The 18,619-nt window shown below is 41.9% G+C and overlaps 2 protein-coding genes across 4 annotated transcripts in view; one reads left to right on the forward strand and one right to left on the reverse strand.

Moving 5' to 3' along the window:
• Window positions 1-2,007: 2,007 nt before the first annotated feature.
• Window positions 2,008-15,056, reverse strand: OSER1 (oxidative stress responsive serine rich 1). 3 transcript variants are annotated; one of them, XM_029916151.1, is made up of 4 exons: window positions 14,837-15,056; window positions 10,921-11,037; window positions 7,992-8,105; window positions 2,008-2,839 (listed from the first exon to the last, which is right to left on the reverse strand). In XM_029916151.1, the coding sequence occupies exons 2-4, from the start codon at window positions 10,995-10,997 to the stop codon at window positions 2,152-2,154; spliced, it is 879 nt and encodes a 292-aa protein (XP_029772011.1). In that variant the 5' UTR covers window positions 10,998-11,037; window positions 14,837-15,056; the 3' UTR covers window positions 2,008-2,151. The 3 variants fall into 3 exon arrangements, with proteins under 3 accessions (XP_029772011.1, XP_029772010.1, XP_029772012.1); XM_029916150.1 differs by lacking the exon at window positions 14,837-15,056 and adding an exon at window positions 12,277-12,314; XM_029916152.1 differs by lacking the exon at window positions 14,837-15,056 and adding an exon at window positions 12,196-12,214.
• Window positions 15,057-15,417: 361 nt separating this feature from the next.
• GDAP1L1 (ganglioside induced differentiation associated protein 1 like 1) overlaps window positions 15,418-18,619 on the forward strand; it is a 49,501-nt gene continuing 46,299 nt past the window's right edge. The window contains exon 1 of the mRNA XM_029916149.1: window positions 15,418-15,489. The gene's annotated coding sequence lies outside the window, so the exon portion shown is untranslated. The remainder of the gene's footprint in view (window positions 15,490-18,619) is intronic.

The raw sequence follows: 18,619 nt of genomic DNA on the forward strand, positions 1-18,619 counted from the left end.
AGCAAGACATGGTTGTGGAGGTGAAGGGGTGCGTGGTAGACACCTTTACGGTGGAAACTCTAACGGCCTAGATTAGTGGCTCTCAAAGTGTGGTCTAGGGATCTACTCTTTCAGGGGGTCTGCGAGGTCAAAACTGCTTCCGTGATATTAACATGTTAACTGCCTTTTTCATGTCCATTCCCCCACAAGTGTACAGAATTTTCTAGAGGTCATGCAACATGCAATGTTCACAAGAGGCTGAATGCGGAAGCAGACAGGAGACCTCGCTGTCTTCTGTTAAGCCAAACATGAAAGAAGTTTGCAAAAATGTAAAACAATGCCACTCTTCTTGCTAAACTATTTTGTTAATTTTTCAATTAAAAATGTTAACACGTAATAAAATCATTATTTTTATATCAAGTAATACATTATTTCTTTAAATTTCTTAGTTTGAACGTCTGACATGGTATTAGTAAGCATAACCCACATACACAAAATCGCTTTGGCATCCTTAATTTGTAAATGAGTCACGAGACCAGAAGGTTTCGCAACTGTGCCTCAGGGATGTGCAACAGCATTCCTTCCACTCGTCATTATTAAGAAATCTCTCTGCTTCTAGGGCTATGCTGGCAAGGTATCGCGCTCCCGTGCTCCAGCCACGGCCTTCAGGTGTCACTAAATCCGCACTCAACTAGTAACTAGCACTAGTTATGTTCAGTACCACCTCCCACAGGCACAAATCACCCCTGCGCGAAACCCAGACCTCACGATCTTGAACCAACTCTAGTCAGTGGAATGTTTTAGTAAAGAAGAAAACGTGTTTTGTAATCTACATAAAAGTTAAACTTTCTGTTAATGTGATGTTAAAATGACAAATTCTACTAAATCTGATGGGAATGCTTAGGATGGCTTCAATTAAATATAAGTTATCGGGGAGGGGGGTGCCTGGGTGGCTAAGTCAGTGGAGTGTCTGTCTGACGTCAGCTCAGGTCATGATCTCGCATGCCTGAATTCGGGCCCCGCATCCAGCTCTGTGCTGACAGCTCAGGGCCTGGAGCCTGCTTTACATTCTCCGTCTCCCTCTCTCTCTCTGCCGGTCCCCTGCTCACGCTGTCTCTCAAAAAATAAATAAATAAATAAAATGCTAAAAAAAAATAAAAAATTTGTTACATATGTTATGTAGTATATGTAAAATCTAGTTTGGAGTCCCCTGAAAAAGTGGGATTCATCCTCCAGCTGAAACTCAGGATATTTTTTTTTTTTTACCAAATTTTGGAGGGAATTTGGGGATGGCCAAGCAGAAATACGGGATATATAGCATGTACAAAATTGTTTTGGAGTTGCTAGGGGTAAGAGGGCAGTGCAGAGAGAATATCCATCCAGAACATTTGAAACGGAGGTAAGAGATCCACATTACAACTGACTGAAACATGCCACACATGTTAAAACGCCAGAGATGGAGAAGACGCACACTAGTTTCCAATATCACACCCCCTCCTTCCAACGGAAACAGCCCCTCCCGGCTGCTGCTTCCCTGAGGAACACGAAGGTAATAACACAGCCTCCACGTCCCAAGCGCCAGCAGGGGTGTATTTGGTGATGGTTAATGATTCTCTCAAACAATACAGGGCAGGCCAGCTAGTTTATTCATATTGAATCTAAACCTTAGATCTCTGGCTTAACAGCAACATTAGCAAACCTTGAAAGACACAATCAACTTGTATTAACTCAGAGATGGTTTAAACCAGTCATATAAATTCTAAGATTCTGGGCTGGAGACTAGAGCATGACGAACGTTCAGTCCTGTTACAAAACATTTCACTTTCCTCGGCCAACAAATCTTAAACAGATCTGAAAAATGCACTGCTTTACAAAGGCTTTGACCATATAACCACTGCTACCAGTCAAGCGATTATGGTTTCTTCATCTCCCAGAAACTTTTCTAAATGAGAGGGGTTTTCCTTTGATCTCCTCGCCTTGGTGCACATGTAAGGACACAGGGAGGAAGTTTAAAGAATGAAGATGAACTGAGATGCCAAGAAAAGTTTTTATTGCAAGCACAGTGAGCAGGAGGAGACGTCTTCTCACACAACGTGGCCCCAAGGTCTGCCATTAACTAAATCTCTCTGACAACCCTTCATTGGTTTAAAGCATATTAGTTAGCCCCTTATTTCAGGTGTACATCATTTCTGCCATGTGAGACATTTTCTTGGGAATATACAAGTAATATTCCATGTATCCTGACAAGTCCTCAATGGTCACATCATCCACATAGACTCGAGCTTGCTCAGAACAGGAGCGGGGCGAGCCAGACAGAGTTCTGGTGTGGAATGATGGAGAGTAGTCCTCAAGCATGGATCTTCGTTCTGGGGCCAAGGGAGGGACACTCTGCAGGCCTGAAAAGGAATAGACTTCCATATCATGCCATCTCTTACACTGGCACTCTTTGCCTATGCATGCACATGGCTTGCCCTGGTTTAGCTTGGAAACGGATTGAAAGTCAGAGAGATCATTGGCCTTGAGACTTGCTGGGGAGACTTGGGTAGCATCAGAGGAGTCTTCCTTCTTACTCTCTGATGGGAGCCTGGGAACCGAAGTTCTCAAAGGCTCGGCAACTGCCCCTGTGTGATTAGTATCGAGACAAGTAGAGCATTCTCCTGCATGGAACTCTTTAGGGGTGGGAATTCCCAGCCCAGTGCTGCTATCAGGGGAGTCAGTCTGGCTTTTGTGCTTGAGCTGGCTGCTGGAAGAGGCGGCTATTGTACTGCAATGGATAAACTTCGGAGGATGGAGGACAGGAGACTTAGAACGCCGACGGCGCTGGGTCCGCACTGCTCCTCGTGAAGACTTCCTTGAAGACCTGAGAGGAAAACAATGCACAGGAGGTTGGGATACACAGCTCCCCCACACAGATTCTTTGTGATAGCTGGGAACTCGCCTCTTCTCCCCTCGAGTCTAAGGTCATAAGTTTCCCCCAAAGAGATACGCTTACCTCCGTTTTCAAGCTGCCTAAGCCTGCATCTCAAAAACTGCAACACCTCCCTATTAGCAAGCTACAGAAATAGGAGAGGTAAAGGGCAGTTTTTAAGTGCCTTTCTTGGGCCAAACACTGGGTGCAAAACACCTGCCCTGTGCCAACCCTTGACCTGGGAACCTTTGGCCACTGCGTCTGGGAAAGCATCCTGCACCAAACCACTAGATGCTGTGAAGTCCAACTCTTGTGCTCTACGGCGTCAACACAGCAGCTTCTGAACCACTGTGTGAGGCTGATGGTGTGAATGCCACTATGTCGTGATCACCAAACAGAGCAGAAGACTTAGGATTCATTTTTTAATTTATTTTCAGAGAATCCCAGGCAGGCTCCATGCTGAGCACAGAGCCTGACGCGGGGCTCAATCCCAGACCTGCATGGAAATCAAAAGTCAGACGCAAAACCAACTGAGCCGCCCAGGCGCCCCAGGACTCATTTCTATCACTAGTAACAGCCGACAAACAGATTTAGACTCCCTCAAGTTTTCAGACAGTGGGAATTATCAGACATTCTATGTAACTTTTAACAAAATATTTAAATAAGAGAACTGAGCAAAGGAAAAAAGACTCAAAACTGCCAAGCAAAACCAAAAACAAAACCAAAAAAGAACTTTAAGAAATTAAAAAACTATATTTGAAATTAAAACAACTGGATGGGCTAAGCAGCAGAATACATAGAACTAAGGAAAGAAATACTGAACTGAAGATTAATCTGAATTATTTGTAACAGGGTTGAGCCAACTGTAGGCTACGGGCCAAATATGGCCCCCAGCTGGCTAGCACTGTGAGCCATGGAGACCAGGCAGCGACCCCTGCTCCTGCGCCTGCCTTCTCAGCCAGCAGATGCGTCCCACCGCTGCCCGGCCCCATGCCATCTACCAGCTACATGTTGGGGCTCTGCTCTCAGTAACTGCTGGGCATTGCGAGGTGGAATTTCGGTTCAAGTCTGACTTGTGCTGGGCTCTCGAGAGGAAAGAGGGGCATGCTGGAGTCTGGGTGCCACTGGGGCACAGGGTAAAACTGACCCCAGTACTGCCCTCATCCCCCCATCCCACCAGGCTAGTTATTTCATCCTGACACTAAGCAACTGAACACAAAGTATGTCCACCAGCCAGGATGGTGTGCATCAGGCAAGTGGAGCAGGGCAAGAATTTTCTCGTTTATATAAATACCTACATCACATCCTTGTATCTCACCTCCTGGCCTCCAAAGCCTAAACAAAATATTTACTATCTGGTACTTTATGAAAAAAGTTTGCCTATCCCTGACGTAAAAGTAGTAGAGACTTGGAAAAATGTAAAAAAAAAAAAAAAAAAAAAAAAAAAGTTAAAGAGCTATGTAAAGGGTGCCTGGGTGGCTCAGTTGGCTAAGTTCGGTTCAGGTCATGATCTCGCTGTTTGTGAGTTCGAGCCCTGCCTCAGGCCCTGTGCTGGCAGCACAGGGCCTGTTTGGAATTCTCTGTCTCTCTTTCTCTGCCCCTCCCCAACCTGTGCTGTCTCTGTCTCTCTCAAAATAAATAAATTTAAAAAGAGAGAGAGAGAGAGAACTATTGGGACCTCATCAAGATTAAAAACTTCTGCACTGCAAAGAAAACAATCAACAAAACTAAAAGGCAACCAACAGAATGGGAGAAGATATTTGCAAATGACATATTGGATAGAGGGTTAATACTCAAAATCTATGAAGAACTTACCAAACTCAACACCCAAAAAACAAATAATCCAGTGAGGACATGGACAGAAGACATGATTAGACACTTTTCAAAAGAAGACATCCAGAAGGCCAATAGACACATGAAAAGACACTCAACATCACTCATCATTAGGGAAATACAAATCAAAACCATACTAAAATACCACCTCACAGCAGCGTGGCTAAAATGAACAACTCAGGAAACGAGATGTTGATGAGGATGTGGAGAAATGAAAATACGCACTGCTGGCGGGAACGCAAACCGGTGCAGCCGCTCTGGAAAACAGTGTGGAGCTTCCTCAAAAAATTAAAAATAGAACTACCCTACAACCCAGCAACAGCACTGCTAGGAATTTACCCAAAGGATACAGGAGTGCTGACGCGCAGGGGCCCATATACCCCTGTTTATAGCAGTGCTTTCAACAATAGTCAGAGCATGGAAAGAGCCCAAATGTCTATCAACTGATGAACGGATAAAAAAGGTGTGGATTATACACACAATGGAATACTACTTGGCAATGAGAAAGAATGAAATCCTGCCATTTGTAACAATGCGGATGGAACTGGAGGGTGTTATGCTGAGTGAAAGAAGTCACTGAGGGAAAGACAGATACCGTATGTGTTCACTCATACGTGGAACTTTAGAAACTTAACAGGAGATCATTGGGGAAGGGAAGGGGAAGAACAGTTTCAAACAGAGAGAAAGGCAAACCAAACGAGACTCTTAAATACAAAGAACAGACTGAGGGTTGATGGGGGTGGGGGAAATGGGTGATGGGCATTGAGGAGGGCACTTGTTGGGATGAGCACTGGGTGTTGTATCTAAGCGATGAACCACAGGAATCTGCCCCCAAAACCAAGAGCACACTGTATATACACTGTATGTTAGCTACCTGGACAATGAATTATATATTTTAAAAAAAAAAAGAGAGAGAAATGTAAGATAGAATAAGAAGTCTGGAGTCTCTAAAGGAAGAATACAAAGCATAGAAGACAAGTGATTTTTGAAGAGATAATAGCTGAGAAATTTTCTGAATTGATGAAGAAAAAAATCTACAGATACAGGCAGCACCCTGAAACAGGACAAATAAAGAGCAATCCACATCTAGACACACTGTAGCAAAACTGTAACATTTTAAAAGCAGCCAGAGACTGGACAGATTATTTCCAAAAAGAACAACAATAAGACTGAAAGTAGATGCTTCACCATCAGCGGAGAAGCCGGAGACAATGACTATCTTCCAGTGCTGAGAAAAAATAACTCAGAGCTGTGGCTTCAGACATACCAAGTCAGGTGTAGCTTTCAAGAACAAGGATGAAAAAAATATATTTTCAGATAAATCATAGCAAGGTACACTTATACCAATATAAAATGATGTTATACAATAGGGAAGGAGGTGAGGGGGGAACTGTTCAAGTTTACACTACAGGTAGTTCTACAAGAGGCGCTAGTGACTAACAGAACTTTGCTAAAGGTATTTCTGAAGGAAATACTTTGAAAGAAAGGTACCCTATATAGAAGGTCTGAGTTGTAAGAATGGTGAGCAAAGAAACTGTAAATGAGATAAATTTAAACAAACACTGTTTATTTAAATAAAACCTAATTTGTGAGAACAAAAAGAAGCGAGGAAATTAAAATATTGGGCAACGACACATGGAAGTCAGGAAGCCAAAGTAAAAAGATTATAAGGAGGAGGGTTAAAATACAGTTGACTCTTGGATAAGACAGGTTGGAACGGTGTGGGTCCACTTTTTACAGTACTTGTATTTTTTCTTCCTCATGGACTTTCTTAGTAACATTTTCTTTTCTCTAGTTTACTTTATTATAAGAATGCACTATATAATATATAAAACATTCAAAATACATGTTAGTTGCCTATTTATGCTATCTGTAAGGCTTTCTTTGGGTCAACAGTGAGCTACTAGTAAAGTCTGAGGGAGTCAGAAGTTATACATGGATTTTTGATCTGCACAGAGATTGGTGCCCCAACCCCCATGCTGTTCAGGGGTCCCTGAAATAACCTTTATCTTTGTTAAGCATGCATGGTGGAATTTCAACAAGAATTACTAAAAGAATAGAAACACAGCATGTCATTTCCAAACCAGTAGAAGGAAAAGTGGGAGGGGGAATAAACACGCCCATTTCAAACAATTTTTTAAAAGGTAGGGAGAAGAGGGAAGGTAGGAAGAGTAAAAACAAACTAACAAACAAATACAAAACCAGAAAGCAGGACAAATAGCATAAAGCAAAATGGCAGAAACAAGTCTAAATATATCAATCAACAATCAAAATAAATAAATGCACTGAACTCAGCAGCTAAACAGATTATCATATTGAATAAAACAAAACAAAACAAGCCATATGTAATGAGACACACACATCGAACATTTTAAAACACATAGTAGTTGAAAATAAAAGATTAAAAAAAATACAACAGGCGTATACCAACCAACAGATGACTGGATTAACTATATCAATTCTGGACATAATAGACTTAGACAAAAGCCATTATGAGCAGTTAAGAATATCACTCATATAATTAAAAATCTCAATTCATCAGGAAGAAAACATTCTAAGCTCGTATGAACCTCCACTATTAAAACCTAACAAAACAACTTCAAAATGCATAAAGCAAAAATATAGAACTTAAAGGGAAAATGGACAAATATACTCCTATGGGGAAGATTTCAAGATATATCTCTCAATTACTGATAGATTAAAAAAAATTATTGGAAAAAAATTACTGGAAAAAAGATTCAAATAACACAATTAAAAGCTTGATTCAGTGGACATAAAAGAAACCCCAGAATGACTAGAGCAGACCCATTCTACTCGAACTCACACAGGACGTTGATAAAAACTGATTATGAGTCCAGCCATACAGCACGTCTCAGCAAACCGCCAGCTGAGAAGGGCTCTTCTCTAATCACTGGGTCTTGGGTTCTTATATCCAACATTATATCTAACATACTCCTTTCTGGATTTTCGAGAAAGAAAGTCCAATAATAATTTAAAGTATTTGGGACAGGGGAGCCTGAGTGGCTCAGTCGGTTAAGCACCCGACTTCGGCTCAGGTCATGATCTCACGGTTCATGAGTTTGAGCCCTGCCTCAGGCCCTGTTCTGACAGCTCGGAGCCTGGAGCCTGCTTCGGATTCTGTGTCTCCCCTCTCTCTGCCCTTCCCCAGCTCACACTCTGTCTCCCTTTTTCTCTCTCAAAAATAAATAAACATGAAAATAAAAAAATAAAGTATGTGGGATAGAAACCATCCGCAGTAAGAAGCTCTCACCCATGCCAACTGTCTTTAGATGCACACGTGGTTTTCAGTTTGGTGTCATCCGCTGCTGTTCTGACCGATGCTCTGACGCTTGTGCCTTCTCCAACAGACAGAGATGCTACAGACCTGAAGAAAATAACAAAGTTTAGTGCTTATAAAAAACGGAAAAGAGAACTTACTGCTCTCACCAATTTAAACACAACTTGTGTTAATACCTTTCTTCTTTCTTATTTGAGTTTCTCAAAAAAGTATTGCTTTTACAGTAAATTTTCTTCTAAAACCAAATTTAGGGGATCCCTAAAAGCCCATGGTTGCAAAATCATAAACCAATCCTAAGCATGACCAGCAGCAGGATATAAATAGACTTTTAGGCTGTTTTTCTGGGGCAGATAAGGCTTGCTGTCCACAGAGAACGCTCAGGACACTGACCACTTCTTGTAGGTAGGCCAATCAGAGCCGTGAGAACTGAGCTGAGGAGCAAAAACTTCAGGGGACTCACCAACTTGAAAATGAGTATTTTTTTCCAACCAATTAACTTGAAATATTACTGAGAGTTAAACCTTTGCAACTAAAACTACACAAGTAATATGGGTTCCCAGTTAAAGAAGATGAAAAAATTTGAAAGAAAGAAAAGAATATCTATAATCTCACAACCCAGAGATTAAAAACATTAACCTTTTGGTATAAATCCTTCCAGACCTTTTCAATACACATACATACACACACGGCTCCTACTATACACGCTGTGATATTAATAAAAACCCTTTAGAAGAAAATATTAATCTACTAAAATAAAAAGATGTTTATTGAAATAATTTAAAACAAAAAGTAGCTAGAAATAACATAAGTTTCCTGTAGAAAACAGAAAATACTACATTATATAAGTTATGACACATCTATTAAATGGGATATTAGGCATTTACTAAAAATTAGGTGTACAAAGAACTTTTAATAACAGGAGAATGCTAATCACACAACATTAAAAGAAAACAGCATAGACTAACAATACATAGATTATGATCTCAACTATGTAAAAATACTGTATGGGATGTATTGATGGTCTAGATGTTAACAGCATTTATGGTAAACTGGGATTTTTACTTCCTTTTTGTTTTTGTGAATTTTTATAAGAATGTATTGTTTTATAATTAGATTAAAAAAGGTATGTTGTGTTATAATAAATATACGAAACTTGTCCTGATAAGACAAATACCGCTGGGAGTCAAAACCTGCTGAACAGGATCCTGCGAAGTTCCTGGCAAGGCCTGGCTAGTTGATGAGTCAGTACCTCAGATGTCCCGCTTGTGAACCAGCACCAGTGTGACACAACTAGAAACATATGACACATTACACAAGGCCCATCCCGCTTAGTCATGGTACATGACTCACCCCTGCTACTCCTAATTTGATTTTCTCAAATGTTCTCCACTGCTCCTTCCCTAGCTGTAACTTTACTCCAGGCAGATCACATACTACAAAGATACAATATTTGACCACAGGCTTGAAGACAGATATCTTCAAAGACTTTCTTTTATGTTCCATGTCCCAGGTAATTTTTAGGGGTATGGAAATAGCTTAATTTTATGTTCCAACTTTCTAAAACACCAGGAAAGAAATCTGTGTATGAAGAGTTACTCATATGAATTGATATGCTGAGGGATTTATCAGCATATGTGTGTGTATACATTCCCAGCATTTTCCTGATTAAAAAAATTATTCCTATACCAGATATCACAAAGGAACGTGACTATAATCTGGAACTACCTGTTTCTCTGCTTTTTGTTTCCCAAAATGGCTTAAAAGGTACTGTTCAATTTTAATGGCAGATGGCCATATGAGAAAAACTACTGGGAGGAGAAAGACACTTATTTGAAGTGTCACAGAAGCAAACATGAGCACCTTTAACAGTTCTTGTGCAAATCTGTTAGTATAAATCTTCTCACTTGGCAGGCCAAACCAAAACAAATAGTATCAGCAATAAGCAAACAGCTCTAACAACAACTATTTTTACTGCGTGCAACTCTTCATGTTGTCTTCACGGCAGCATATAAAGGAAGGGTTAAGAGCAGAGGTTCTGGAGACAAACTGTCTGACTCTACCACTTCTCACCGAAGTGACCTAATTCATCTGTAGCTCATCAGTAACCTGGGTAAGGGCAGTATCCATCTTCTACGTCAGTGGTGAGGATTAAATAATGTGCACAGATGCTTAAACCAGTGTCTAGGGCACAGTGAGTGAGTGATAAACTTCAGTGATCATCAGTTGTTGTGAAGTGTTCTCCTCTCAGCTTCCAGTGTTTACTTTCCATTCATGGAAAGAAATATTCCATATCTATCAAAGATTTGAGATTTTTTTCCCCTGGCCTGAGGTGAAGAATGGGGATGAAAAGAGTACTGCACAGAGTATTTTGCAAAGGGTGAAATATTTACATTCAGACAGCAGCTGGTCTGCAGGTGCTCTAATTAGTTTGGCCAAAGGGTCCAAGATTATTGATCTCAGTGACAGAACCCTAATGAATAGAGGTTTCCATAGTGATAGGCTCAGCAATCAGAGCCCATGAAATTGAGAATGTCTACAGATTTCTAGTGAGCCAATTCACTTTTAGGAAGAAATACTGTAATGTATGAGGAAATTCCCAAAGGGACACTGCTTGATAATTCTGATGAAAGACAGAGGTGGGGAACCCTCCTCCAAGCGAAGGGAGACCGAAACACCCAGCTTGGAGTACAAATGAGCTGCTATTTTTCAAAATTTAATGTTAAGAGTTTCTTTTATAGGTAAAATAATGCTGTGCAAAATTTGGTAGAATGTCACATCATTAACATTTTTATCTTCTGTGAATAATGAGAAATTTTAGAAGAAAGCAAGATCTTCTTTGGAGGAAAGGGCTATTTAAACCTAGTAAACAATCTCCAAAATAACATGTTACACATTGAATTACCCTGAGGCATCCACTCTTAACTTCTTGAAAGCGGTCTGTAGACTCTCCTCTTCCCCATCCTTGGCTTCAGATTTCATTGTGAAAGTTTTTATGCTACTATGGATGTTGCCGTTAATGCTAAAAAATAAAACAAAAATAAAATGAGCAAAATGAAAACAGGAAGTTCAAAAGTATACCTTTTGTTAAAATCTATATTCCTGAGGATTACTGCTTGTTAAGGGGGAAACAGCAAATTTCTATTTCTAAAAGGAAAAGTTTCACTGTAGACAATTGGAAACTGTAGGTTTTATTTGTTAAGAAAAGACAAATAAAATGATACAGAAGCATATATTTATTAGTACAGGTTTTTTTTTATTGTAGTTGACAAACGTTGTATTAGTTTCAGGTGTACAACACAGTGATTTGACATTTCTGTTCCTTACTCAATTATTATGACAGAATTTACACTGTTCAAATACTTGATGCCAACATTCTATTACACAGTTCTGGAAACTAGATCGCCTGAAATCTGTTTAAGTACACTTTTTAACAGGAAAGTAAAAATCTATCTGGTTGTAGACGTCTAGAAACTCACAAACAAAATGTCCTCTGCACTAGAAATACAGTAAAAGTAAAAAGCTCAACCTATAGAACTCCCGATGCTTTAAAATGATATTGAGTATTTGCATAGTCCAACCCCAACAATTCCCATTAAGTATAATTTCATGACATACAATGGCATTTCTCTAAAGCAGTCCTGACCCTGACATCAATATTCACATTTGTTTAAGTATTATACTCAGATATCAAGATGTTACCATTGTTAGAGCAGCATTACAAGTATGTTTCAATGATTATTGATTATTCCACACTCTACCAATAAGGTTGACACCTTCATTTTTATTAGCTTTGAAGCATTTTAATTATTACACGAGAAAATAAATGAACTATGCTTGCAATTCAAAAAGATTAATAGAACAAATAGCCAAAAGAAAAAGGTAGAAAGTAAAAAATATATATGTATATATATATATTATCCTTCTGTAGAGGCACCATTAAATGACCTCCATTTAATCACCAGTTTGATTAATGGGAATTCTCCATTCGTCCACCTTGATTTTTACACTTAAGAAAGAAAAGGGGAACAGAGCCCAACCAAAGCAATAAGGCACACAACAGAGAAGTCTGTTACTAAATCCTTTGAAATCTACTTTCCTGACCTTTTCATTCAAGGCAATAAATTAGCTAATATCAAATCTGAACAAAAAATAAACAAATCAGTATCTATGAACATACCAGAGGGAATCAAAAAGAAAGAAATGTAAAACAAACAAAAAAAGAAGATGGAGGATTTGTGAAGTAAAGGATTAACTTTACCTCTTCCTTATTTCTAACCTGCTAACCCCATCTAACCCCATCTAACCCCCCCCCCCCCCCCCCCCCGCCCCCTCCGAAGGAGCAGTGCCTCTCTGTGGACCCTTGGAACTTCTGATTCCTTATCTGCTCGTTTCTCAGGGGTGAGTTTGAGGTTATTGTGAGACCGCTAATATTCCAAAGGTCAGAGTGTCATAATAGGTTTGACATAATGTACTCATGTAGTGCCAGTGGCAGAATAGAGCAGCAAGGAATTAAGGTTATTCCTTTCATTTCACTTATTTACTTACACGGAGAAGAACGTATTCTAGGCAGATCTCTCTGGCGAACATGGAAAAGTCTCCAAAGAATTCAGAGCTAGCTTCTACAGCAACTTCTTAAGTCAAAAAATTTAAACACACTCCCCACCTATTTTCCTGATTTATTTAATCAGTATACGAACTTGAGGAAACATTATCAATTCCATATTTTACTGGTTTCTAATTCTTTTGGATTTAGAGCAGGATAGTCCCCCCAGATACACAATAATATCCTATACATCTGAGGAAGAGAGGCGAGCAAGATCACATATCCTAGTATTTATGACGCTCCACAGTACCTAAAAGAGTGCTATTGTAGACTGTAAACAAATTCTTCCTGCTGGCAGAACTAAATTAAAGTTTGGCTTATACTTTTCCTCAATTCTTTTATGAGTAGTCCGTCATATGCTCTGACGATTACAGCGTTAAACATCTGAGGGTGTCCCCATCCCCTAAGACCCCACACAAAACCTCTTCTAGGACTCTCTGGAAATCAGTACACATCACATCTAAATGCACACTGAATTCTATAGGCGGAAATCTATTCCGTCCACAAATGTTTGCAGAATTCGCACCACGTGCTGTAACACTAGACCGGGTGTTAGGAACTGAAGGATAGACCTGACACATACCAGGGCTGTGAACGCCATTCCTGTAAAGACCAGACTCTCATTCCTGCCCTAACATTGTGCTAAACAGCTTTGCACCCAGATATCTAATTTTTAATTATACAGTGCTAACTTAATTGCACTGCAGTGACTTCTAGATATTAACTTAGTTAACATTCTTGTCTACACACTAAAAGATCTCTTATCTGAAAACCAAAACAGACCAAATTAAACACTGGATATTGACTAAAATTTTAGGAATGAAGCTCTATTTTCAGACTGCCAGTATTCTGATTAAGCACCTTTGCCCTCAGTTATATTAACTCAGAGCAGAGATGGAGTCTTAGACATGACCTTAAGAGCTAAATCAGAACATGTTTGTAATTACAAAAGGCTCATTATGCTCCTCTGTATTTAGTTTCCCATTCACTCAAAACTAACGCCGGGACACTTGTAACTGTTTTGCCATTTTTTCATTAATATTAAATTTGTGGAGACGTTCTTGCCGTTTTCACTGCGCTGACTTCTTGAAAATTAAACAATCTCCAAAGAGATCAAAGGCCTATTAGAAGTCACTTTGTACTGTTTTAAGTTAAATCACCAGGAGCAATTTAAGTTTGCCTCGGATTTTCCCCAACCTTTCAAAAATGACAAAATTTTCTAAGTTCCTCCATCAAAAGAGCAAATTCCTGGTTTTCTCTGACTTTCAACGAATAGCATGTGTCACAATCTTATTTATAGCTTGTAGTTTTAACCAAGACCTCTTTTAACTAGCCTCAAGCCTAGGTCCAAACTTCCAGGACCCTGAAAAGGTCTGAGATCGATCAATAAAGGATCCGCGCGTAAGCGTGTCATCACAATGTTAAAGATTTAGAAACTTTCCCAGCCTCCGCGGAAGCGTAGAGTGCGGAAAATAAAAACCCTGTCCAGCAATTCCTTAAGACGCAAACAAGTCTTGGTAGAAACAGCTGGCCCCCAGATCAAAACATGCACATCTCTTTCTACACACTCTCTCACCCCCTGCACTCTCGGGGCTAAAGCCAAAGCACCTAGTTAATTTTGTCCCCCCCACCCACCCCGAAACTGGGTCAGTCGCGATTAAACAGAGTCTGGGGAAAGGTCAGACTGGGGTGGAGGGAAGGGCTCGGGAAGTGGGGAGCTGTCTACGGCCCAAGCTCGGTCCGCCCGGGATCTCCAGCTGGAAAGATGCCCCTGTTGGATACTCCCCGGGCCAGGATGGGAGGCTGGAGTCGCGCCGAGGCTCAAGGGATGCAGGAGGAGGCGGGAGCTGGGCCGAAGAGGCAGCCAACGAGGCTGGGTCTCGGAAACAAGCGAGAAAGGGCGGGAAGGGGCAAAGGGCGGCCAAGGAAGGCGAAAAGGGGAAGCTACTGCCGGACCGGAGCGAGCAGAGGGGCGGGACGCTGCAGGGTCCACCGGGGCGCGGGAAGAGGACAGACAGCGGAGCTCGGGCCGGGCCAGGCCGCGGCGGCCGAGGGGGCGTGGAGAGGCCCAGGCCCGGCCCGGCCCAGGCAGTCAGCGCTGGGGAACAACGCGACGAGAGGCAGGCGGGCCCCGAGGAAGCCGCCCGCGGCCAGGCCGGGAGGGCCGAGCGAAACGCGGTGCCGCAGCCCCTCCCCGTCACGTTCAGGTACTCACCTCCTCGCAGCTGCGGAGCTCCGGGGATCCAGTCCCTTCAGTTCAGTTCGTCTCTGCCCGATCGCTGCGCTTGACTGACCCGGATCCAAACCCACAGAAGGGGCAGCCCGCGCCTCGGGGTCGCACTGCGCCTGCGTCACTCAGGCACACGCCCCGCCTCCTGTTCATGCTCCTCCTCTCCCAGTGACTCGGCAGCGCAGTGGGCGGTGGCTGCGCAAGCGCGAGACGGCGGCCTAGCCTCTCAAACACCCCGCACCCGCCCCTCTCGGACGCACGTGTATTTACGTCACTTCCTGTTATTCTCCTCGCTGATTCCCCGGTTCTGGGAGGATTCGCTGGGGACTCGCGTTTGGGGCGTGTCCGCTTCCTTCTCTCTGTCAGGTGCGTGTGTAGGCGCTGCTCTTCGCAGTCACCCCGCAGCCTCACTTCCCGGGGTCTCCCTGCGCTTTGGGGCTCGCCCCGGAGCCTCGACGGCAGGGGAAATCCTGGTGCCTGAGCCAGGGTGGGGGAATCTTCGCGCACAGGAGCCCCGCTGAGCTCTTGGCCTGAGTCTCCTCGGTGCTAAGAAACAGGACGGCCTGCGACATCGCCAGAGCTCGGACACCAGCCTTCGTCTCCTGGGCATCTTTCAAGGCCTGCAGAGAAGCGAGGAGGTATCAGACACGGCTAGGGCTATGAATGTGAGGCCGGGTTGGAATGGCTCTAGTGCCCCTCTTGTTTGACTTGAGACAGCTGCTTTTACCTGTCTGGGCCTCAGTTTCTCCAACTGTTAAGTGAGGAGGAAGTTAGACTATATATATATACATAACTAATTCGCCGATATATATATATCGGCGAATCTCTTTTTTTTTTTTTCAAGGCGTGGACTCCTTTAAAAATCTAGTAAGAACTCGACGGAGAAGCGCGCGCGCGCGTACACACACACACACACACACACACTAAATTTTGCAAAAAGGTGTATGGGGCAGTTCATCCAAGTAGGTGATTTTCAGGGATCTTTCCTTTTGTATGACCCTGACGGTTGCTCAGATGAAAGCGGAGAAGGGGTTGATGTGTGCAACAGTGGCAACCCCCTCCCGCCACTGGGACTGGTTCCGATGAAGCAGCTGTGCCTCTCATCACTCACCGTGCCCGGGTTCACGTTTGTACTTCCCCGAACTCTGTGGGAAGGATCGCTTTCCTGCATAGAATTGGCTAGAATTGGTTGTGACCCTAGCTAGGGTGAGGGTTGTTACTTGAACCAAAATTGGGCCCTCCCACCCCCACTCACTGAAAGCTAGGTATAGTCACCCAACTAGAGAGGCTGCGGGAAGTAGTTCAGTCTGTCCTTGTTCATATCACAGGCTCAGAAATTGACAGGGATGTAAAAACTTGTCGGAACTGTAAAGTTCCAACGTCAAACCTAATGATGCCGATCATATCGACGCCCTTCAGCCATGCAGCAGCTATGTGCGTGTTCTCTCACTTAATATTCCTGGGATTTTATACATATTACAGATGAAGATGCCTAGGCCTCAGATCACTTGTTCTAGCTCCCCTTGTCCTGTCACTCAGTGCTAGTAAGTGACGGAGTCAGGATTAATCTGTCTCAAAAGCCTGTCCGTATACTGCTGCCCCTTTCTCAGCATCTCTTAGGAAAGAATAAAGGAGAGGGAAATGTGGTGCATTTTTTTCTCAGAAGTTGTGAAGTGAGTTGCATCAAGACTAAATATGTGTTACTCAGCTGTCATACTTGAGGGCAAGGACTGTGTCCAGGACAGTAATGAATCTCCAAAGCCAAACACAATTGCTGGAGGTGAGTACATTCTAAATACAATTTTGGTGAATTCTTCATTCTACTTAAGCTCCATCCATTATGGCATTAAATACTAACAACCAAAAAAATTTTAAGCATTTTGCGTCAGCATAGCTCCATCATAAAGTCAGATGCTTTCTGAGAATGTGGTTCATTACTCAGAGAGTATTTGGAAGGTGAGAACCTCTTGGGAATACCAAAGTCTGTTAACTCCCACCACTTGCTGTGGCCTGAATTTCAAGTCTACATATAGGCCTGACTCATTGTGTGGTACCTCATGACCTAATGAGAGAAGCTACGAAACGTGTGATCTGAGGGAACAAAAAGCCAGCTCTGCCTCCTGTTGTAGCAATACAGAGTCTTTCTAGCCATGCAGAAGCCCCTGAACTTATGTGCAGACTTTATATGTATTTAGGAAATTGACTTGGTAGTAACATAATGCACATAGCAATGTCATTTAATCAGAGCTATAGTAGCTATCAAATTCCCTTAGCAGTACTTCCTTCTTATTTCATGTATCTTCTAACTGATTGAATAGAGGAGACTTAATTTCATCAAATTATACTGCAAAAACAATCTGTCTACATAGGAAGATAACTAGATTTAAAAAAATAACTTTGGAGGCACCTGGGTGGCTCAGTCCACTAAGCATTCAGCTCTTGATTTTGGCTCAGGTCATGATCTCATGGTCATGATAGCCTGCTTAAGATTCTCCCCTACCCTCTCTCTCTCTCTGCCTCTCCCTGAATGCTTGCACTCTCTCATAAATAAATAAATAAGTAAATAAATAAATAAATTAAATAACTGGAGAAGGCAAGTTCAAAACCTTAAAGACATTATTTTCCCAACAATGTGACTGCCAACCTACTTTTTGGTAATCTAGAAATTGTGGTCTTAAACGTTTTAAGGCTCAAATAAATTTATTTATTCCTTACTTGATACAATTTTTAAAATGACTTTGTAGTAGAAGATGATGTTGATAATGATCATTTCTACTCTGATTTACAAGGACTGTTTCATTTTATCTTCATAACCAATTTGCAAAGCAGTTGCTATTTGTTTCCTCATTTTACAGCAGAGGAAACTAAGGTTCAGAGCAGTTAGATAACTTGTCCAAGGCTACACAGCTTCTAAGTGCTAGAATTGGAATTCAAATCTAGGCCATCTGAGTCTAACACCCACCTTCCTGATCACTGAGTTACACCACTTTTCTTCGCCTCGACCCGTCTCCCCTTTATACAGCCTAAGTAGGTCAGGCATACTTGCCTTCACTTAGGAAGTACACTGGGCTTGAGGAAGTTGGTTGACCAGGGTCTGGGACTGTGCCAGCTACTCTTGAGTTGCCTGTCCTTGAACTCACCAAGCACATTTCCCTCTCAAGTGTTTTGTATCTGATGTTCCCTCTGCTTGGAACGTGGTTTGCCCATGACTCTTCCCTTCATTCAAGTCTCTGCTCATATTAGTTCCCCATCAGGACCTTTCCTGGCTACCCCAGATGCCCCTTCATTTGTATCCCTTCAGCTGGCTTTACTTTTCATTATAGCACCTAAAACCTCCTGACAATATATATTAGTCACCACTCCCGTCACTACAGTAGAAGCGACCTGAGAACAGAGACTTTGTCTCTTTTGTTTATCACTACTTATTGAATCTAAGATGATCTTTCCCACAGTTTGGCACTCTTAAAATCTGGATGTGTCTTATAATTGATAGTTGTATCCTGGTAGTATTTGCTTTTTTTTTTTTTTTTTCTTAATTATACCTGCAAAAGATAGTGAAGCTTTAAAATGATAGTGTCTTAGAGTTGATGAAAATACAGTGTAATTTCAGGGCCCAAACTCTTGTGCAGAGTTGGCATTCTCATTCCTGGTCAAGTGAAATCATTAACTGCTCACTATGTGCCAGAAACTATTTAAATATTTTTAATCTCCACCATTATCCTGTTATGAAATACTCCGTTACCAAAGCAGTTCAGTAGTGGATAGTGA

The sequence above is a fragment of the Suricata suricatta genome, chromosome 12 (genome assembly GCF_006229205.1).
Source record: "Suricata suricatta isolate VVHF042 chromosome 12, meerkat_22Aug2017_6uvM2_HiC, whole genome shotgun sequence".
Classification (NCBI taxonomy): Eukaryota; Metazoa; Chordata; class Mammalia; order Carnivora; family Herpestidae; genus Suricata; species Suricata suricatta.